This window comes from Penaeus vannamei, chromosome 28 (assembly GCF_042767895.1).
Source record: "Penaeus vannamei isolate JL-2024 chromosome 28, ASM4276789v1, whole genome shotgun sequence".
NCBI lineage: Eukaryota > Metazoa > Arthropoda > Malacostraca > Decapoda > Penaeidae > Penaeus > Penaeus vannamei.
The window spans coordinates 34849964-34857430 of record NC_091576.1 but is presented as its reverse complement, the minus strand read 5'-3'; the positions used below and the strand labels follow the sequence as shown (position 1 = coordinate 34857430).

Below are 7467 nucleotides of genomic sequence, written 5' to 3'. Positions count from 1 at the left end.
GGTGGCGGCTATGGCGGTGGCTATGGATACGGGAAATGATCCGATTGTAAGAATTCAACATGTTAAAGAGCTACACATGTATTCATCCGTCATTTAACGTCTTTTATGAGTAAGTCGTCAATGCATGACATAAAACACACTTTTAATACATTTATGATATCAAATACCCTATTTTGTTCTGAGATCCTTGACAATAGTGATGATAGTTGTAACGATGAAGAAAAAGGTACTGGACGTAATACATTTACAAAGGTAATGAGCATAATAATTATTCTAATAGCTATAATGATAATGATAATGAAAAGAACAGGATGATATTCGACAATAACAAAGACAACGAGGTTATGATTTTAATGAAAAATGAAGTAAAATTACTAAAGATAATAATGGTAATGGCATCAATAAGACTAATGATGTTAATGAGAAAGAATAAGTTAAAATTAGTCCCATATCCAAGTAGACGTAGGAGGAGGGAGGCCATGTTCGCAGAGGACCATGCTTACTAAAGGGGCGGACACATGAGCGTTTTCTGAACGATACGTTGGAGGTGACTTGTTTTTTCCCCACTTCCCTCATCTTCCAAGTCCGCAAAATCTACAACTTGGTCGCAAGGAGAAACGGGCATTATGTATCATTTGGACATCGGCGAGAAGGACATGGCAAGTGTCTGCAATCTACTAAGTAAAGAATACTCAACTAAAAAAATTATAAAAATTATATATATATATATATATATATATATATATATATATATATCAATTAACATATTTAAAAAATGAAGCTGTATTTCATATCATTATATTTTCCAAGTGTTTATTCTTATAATCCGTGACGTCATCATTGTTTACATACACGCGTCTTCCAAGTTCCTCAAAGGAGCATAAATGATAATAGTAATAGTGGTATTAATGATAATTATAATAACAGTAACAACTGTCATGATAATAGTAACAGTGGTAGTAATGATAATCATGATGAAAGGATAATAATGAGGATAAAAAGTGTCAAAGGTAATGCTACTAGGGGCAATAATGATAATCATCATAATAGTAATAATGATATATAAAAATATAACAATAATGATAAGAACAATATCAATAATGATTATTGTTATTATTACCATTACCATTATCATCTTTATCAACATCATAATGATAACTGTATTAAGGATTGTGATATGGATTGAAATTATATTTGTAATGATGATAAAGACAAAAATAATTGCAATAATAATGATGAAAATAACAACAGTAATGACCCTAGTAATGATACTATTAGTACTACTACAACTACAGATGATAATTATAGTAACGATGATAATAATGATCACGACGCCAATGACGATAATAATAATGTTAATGATAGTGGCAATGATAATGATAATGATATCAATAATAATGATAAAAATGATGATGCAGATAAGGATGATAAAAATGAAAATAACAGTAATGATATTGTTTCTGACTGATAACAATAATGATAAACATATTGATACCAGTGATGATAATAAGGATAACATGAATGATGATAATGATAATGCTGTTGATAAAAAATATGATGATAATGATAACAATATTAATGACAATATTGATTATACTGTAACAATAATAGTGATGATAATAACAATGATAATAATGATAATAATGGTAATAATAATAGCAATAATAATAGGGATGACAATGTCAACAAAATGATAACAAGGGGATGTCTAATGATAAGAGTGATAACAGTAATAATAACAAAATAGATATGTTAACACGAATAACTCTCCTAACCCTCCATAAACAGAAATGCAACCAAACTGGTGATTTGTGAGAAGAAAGGTATCATTATAATGATCATTTCATTGTATGAACGTAATTCGATTCTGAATGTAGATTTTAATCATAGCCAAACAATAATGAAACAATTCCACCAGGTCGGTCGTAAAGAAGAAAGAAAGAAAGAAAGAAAAAAAAAGACAATGAAAATCTGGCACGAAATTATTATCACATCCCATGACGCGTGTTTCTCAGGCGCAGAACGGCTCAGCGATTCCCTCGGTGGATATAAAAGCTTGAAGTTCCTTCAGCCTGAAGCAGAGTCTGGCCTGACTTCATACCGAAAAGCTTTGCACAATGGTACGTATACTGCATGGAGTGAATGCGTGTGCTTGCTTCAGCACGTCTGTATACACATGCATACACACATCCATAGGTACATACATACATACATATGTATATACACATACATATATGTGTGTTTATGTGTATACATATATGTATATATACCGTGATATATCCTTTTATCTACCTACCTATCTAAGTATATCTATTAATATCACACTATAAACACATATATATGTATATATATGTGTGGGTGTGTGTGTGTGTATACATGTATATGTACACAAACATATATGCATGCATGTGTGTATGTATGCATGCATGTATGTATATAAATATGTATAGATATAGATATACGATATCACTGATACAACCTCTACTGCAAGTATTATCAATATCAGTTAATGACTAGCTCAACCAAACATTATTCATATCATATGATTTGCTATACATGTGGGAACTCATAGTTTGTATTACTAATTCAAATGCATATATTGTAGACAAAATCAGAAGCATAATATATAAACCCAAACTAAGTTTCACATTTGGAACCAGATCATAAGACATAAACTCAAGACATAACACATAAGCTCAGTCAAATGCTTAAGATATAAACTTAAACTCAATATATAATCAGACTGAATAAATTCGTACACGATGGCCATAGTCCCAAAGATCAAAAGATCAATCTTTTATTCTACAGAAAGAATTCCAGTTCTATTTTAAGCTTATCGTATTTTGTTCCGTTTCAGAAATATTCTCTCGCACTTGCGTTGGTGGCTGCCATGGTGGCATGTGTCCTGGCGGGAGGCAGAAGCTATGGTGGATATGGAGGAGGTTATGGAGGCGGCCGTGGAGGTGGCTACGGAGGCTATGGAAGCGGCTACGGAGGTGGCAGCGGAGGTTATGGTGGTGGTTATGGAGGCGGTCGCGGAGGTGGCTACGGAGGCTATGGAGGCGGCTACGGAGGTGGCAGCGGAGGTTATGGTGGTGGTTATGGCGGCGGTCGCGGAGGTGGTTATGGAGGCTATGGCGGCGGTCGCGGAGGAGGCTATGGTGGCGGCTATGGCGGTGGCTATGGATACGGGAAATGATCCGATTGTAAGAATTCAACATGTTAAAGAGTTACACATGTATTCATCCGTCATTTAACGTCTTTTATGAGTAAGTCGTCAATGCATGAAATAAAACACACTTTTAATACATTTATAATATCAAATACCCTATTTTGTTCTGAGATCCTTGACAATAGTGATGATAGTTGTAACGATGAAGAAAAAGGTACTGGACGTAATACATTTACAAAGGTAATGAGCATAATAATTATTCTACTAGCTATAATGATAATGATAATGAAAAGAACAGGATGATATTCGACAATAACAAAGACAACGAAGTTATGATTTTAATGAAAAATGAAGTAAAATTACTAAAGATAATAATGGTAATGGCATCAATAAGACTAATGATGTTAATGAGAAAGAATAAGTTAAAATTAGTCCCATATCCAAGTAGACGTAGGAGGAGGGAGGCCATGTTCGCAGAGGACCATGCTTACTAAAGGGGCGGACACATGAGCGTTTTCTGAACGATACGTTGGAGGTGACTTGTTTTTTCCCCACTTCCCTCATCTTCCAAGTCCGCAAAATCTACAACTTGGTCGCAAGGAGAAACGGGCATTATGTATCATTTGGACATCGGCGAGAAGGACATGGCAAGTGTCTGCAATCTACTAAGTAAAGAATGCTCAACTACAAAAATTATAAAAAATTATATATATATATATATATATATATATATATATATATATATATATATATATATATATATATATATATCAATTAACATATTTAAAAAATGAAGCTGTATTTCATATCCTTATATTTTCCAAGTGTTTATTCTTATAATCCGTGACGTCATCATTGTTTACATACACGCGTCTTCCAAGTTCCTCAAAGGAGCATAAATGATAATAGTAATAGTGGTATTAATGATAATTATAATAACAGTAACAACTGTCATGATAATAGTAACAGTGGTAGTAATGTTAATCATGATGAAAGGATAATAATGAGGATAAAAAGTGTCAAAGGTAATGCTACTAGGGGCAATAATGATAATCATCATAATAGTAATAATGATATATAAAAATATAACAATAATGATAAGAACAATATCAATAATGATTATTGTTATTATTACCATTACCATTATCATCTTTATCAACATCATAATGATAACTGTATTAAGGATTGTGATATGGATTGAAATTATATTTGTAATGATGATAAAGACAAAAATAATTGCAATAATAATGATGAAAATAACAACAGTAATGACCCTAGTAATGATACTATTAGTACTACTACAACTACAGATGATAATTATAGTAACGATGATAATAATGATCACGACGCCAATGACGATAATAATAATGTTAATGATAGTGGCAATGATAATGATAATGATATCAATAATAATGATAAAAATGATGATGCAGATAAGGATGATAAAAATAAAAATAACAGTAATGATATTGTTTCTGACAACGATAACAATAATGATAAACATATTGATACCAGTGATGATAATAAGGATAACATGAATGATGATAATGATAATGCTGTTGATAAAAAATATGATGATAATGATAACAATATTAATGACAATATTGATTATACTGTAACAATAATAGTGATGATAATAACAATGATAATAATGATAATAATGGTAATAATAATAGCAATAATAATAGGGATGACAATGTCAACAAAATAATAACAAGGGGATGTCTAATGATAAGAGTGACAACAGTAATAATAACAAAATAGTTATGTTAACATGAATAACTCTCCTAACCCTCCATAAACAGAAATGCAACCAAACTGGTGATTTGTGAGAAGAAAGGTATCATTATAATGATCATTTCATTGTATGAACGTAATTCGATTCTGAATGTAGATTTTAATCATAGCCAAACAATAATGAAACAATTCCACCAGGTCGGTCGTAAAGAAGAAAGAAAGAAAGAAAAAAAAAAGACAATGAAAATCTGGCATGAAATTATTATCACATCCCATGACGCGTGTTTCTCAGGCGCAGAACGGCTCAGCGATTCCCTCGGTGGATATAAAAGCTTGAAGTTCCTTCAGCCTGAAGCAGAGTCTGGCCTGACTTCATACCGGAAAGCTTTGCACAATGGTACGTATACTGCATGGAGTGAATGCGTGTGCTTGCTTCAGCACGTCTGTATACACATGCATACACACATCCATAGGTACATACATACATACATATGTATATACACATACATATATGTGTGTTTATGTGTATACATATATGCATATATACAGTGATATATCCTTTCATTTATGTACCTACCTATCCATGTTTATCTATCAATATCACACTATAAACACATATATATAGGTATATATACATATATATGTATATATGTACATATATATATATATATATATATATATATATGTGTGTGTGTGTGTGTGTGTGTGTGTGTGTGTGTGTGTGTGTGGGTGTGTGTGTGTGTGTGTGTGGGTGTGTGTGTGTGTATACATGTATATGTACACAAACATATATGCATGCATGTGTGTATGTATGCATGCATGTATGTATATAAATATGTAACGATATAGATATACTACATCACTGATACAACCTCTACTGCAAGTATTATCAATGTCAGTTAATGACTAGCTCAACCAAACATTATTCATATCATATGATTTGCTATACATGTGGGAACTCATAGCTTGTATTACTAATTCAAAGGCATATATTGTAGACAAAATCAGAAGCATAATATATAAACCCAAATTAAGTTTCACATTTGGAACCAGATCATAAGACATAAACTCAAGACATAACACATAAGCTCAGTCAAATGCTTAAGATATAAACTTAAACTCAATATATAGTCAGACTGAATAAATTCGTACACGATGGCCATAGTCCCAAAGATCAAAAGATCAATCTTTTATTCTACAGAAAGAATTCCAGTTCTATTGTAAGCTTATCGTATTTTGTTCCGTTTCAGAAATATTCTCTCGCACTTGTGTTGGTGGCTGCCATGGTGGCATGTGTCCTGGCGGGAGGCAGAAGCTATGGAGGATATGGAGGCGGTTATGGAGGCGGCCGTGGAGGCGGTTATGGTGGCGGGCACGGAGGCTATGGAGGTGGTTATGGAGGCGGTCGCGGAGGTGGCTACGGAGGCTATGGGGGCGGCTACGGAGGTGGCAGCGGAGGTTATGGTGGTGGTTATGGAGGCGGTCGCGGAGGTGGCTACGGAGGCTATGGAGGCGGCTACGGAGGTGGCAGCGGAGGTTATGGTGGTGGTTATGGCGGCGGTCGCGGAGGTGGTTATGGAGGCTATGGCGGCGGTCGCGGAGGAGGCTATGGTGGCGGCTATGGCGGTGGCTATGGATACGGGAAATGATCCGATTGTAAGAATTCAACATGTTAAAGAGCTACACATGTATTCATCAGTCATTTAACATCTTTTATGAGTAAGTCGTCAATGCATGAAATAAAACACACTTTTAATACATTTATAATATTAAATACCCTATTTTGTTCTGAGATCCTTGACAATAGTGATGATAGTTGTAACGATGAAGAAAAAGGTACTGGACGTAATACATTTACAAAGGTAATGAGCATGATAATTATTCTAATAGCTATAATGATAATGATAATGAAAAGAACAGGATGATATTCAACAATAACAAAGACAACGAGGTTATGATTTTAATGAAAAATGAAGTAAAATTACTAAAGATAGTAATGGTAATGGCATCAATAAGACTAATGATGTTAATGAGAAAGAATAAGTTAAAATTAGTCCCATATCCAAGTAGACGTAGGAGGAGGGAGGCCATGTTCGCAGAGGACCATGCTTACTAAAGGGGCGGACACATGAGCGTTTTCTGAACGATACGTTGGAGGTGACTTGTTTTTTCCCCACTTCCCTCATCTTCCAAGTCCGCAAAATCTACAACTTGGTCGCAAGGAGAAACGGGCATTATGTATCATTTGGACATCGGCGAGAAGGACATGGCAAGTGTCTGCAATCTACTAAGTAAAGAATGCTCAACTACAAAAATTATAAAAAATTATATATATATATATATATATATATATATATATATATATATATATATATATATATCAATTAACATATTTAAAAAATGAAGCTGTATTTCATATCCTTATATTTTCCAAGTGTTTATTCTTATAATCCGTGACGTCATCATTGTTTACATACGCGCGTCTTCCAAGTTCCTCAAAGGAGCATAAATGATAATAGTAATAGTGGTATTAATGATAATTATAATAACAGTAACAA

The 7467-nt window shown here is 33.6% G+C and overlaps 2 protein-coding genes across 2 annotated transcripts in view; both read left to right on the top strand.

Moving 5' to 3' along the window:
- Positions 1 to 121, top strand: part of LOC113827243 (acanthoscurrin-2-like) — a 1217-nt gene extending 1096 nt beyond the window's left edge. Inside the window, exon 2 of the mRNA XM_027380137.2 lies at positions 1 to 121. This exon is cut by the window's left edge and continues 318 nt beyond it. Within this exon, the coding sequence (XP_027235938.2) occupies positions 1 to 39 (39 nt within the window). The 3' untranslated portion in view covers positions 40 to 121.
- Positions 122 to 5271: 5150 nt separating this feature from the next.
- Positions 5272 to 6600, top strand: LOC113827239 (acanthoscurrin-2-like). The gene is made up of 2 exons (XM_027380132.2): positions 5272 to 5306; positions 6160 to 6600. Exons 1-2 carry the CDS (start codon positions 5304 to 5306, stop codon positions 6556 to 6558), a joined length of 402 nt encoding a protein of 133 aa, XP_027235933.2. The 5' UTR covers positions 5272 to 5303; the 3' UTR covers positions 6559 to 6600.
- Positions 6601 to 7467: the final 867 nt, after the last annotated feature.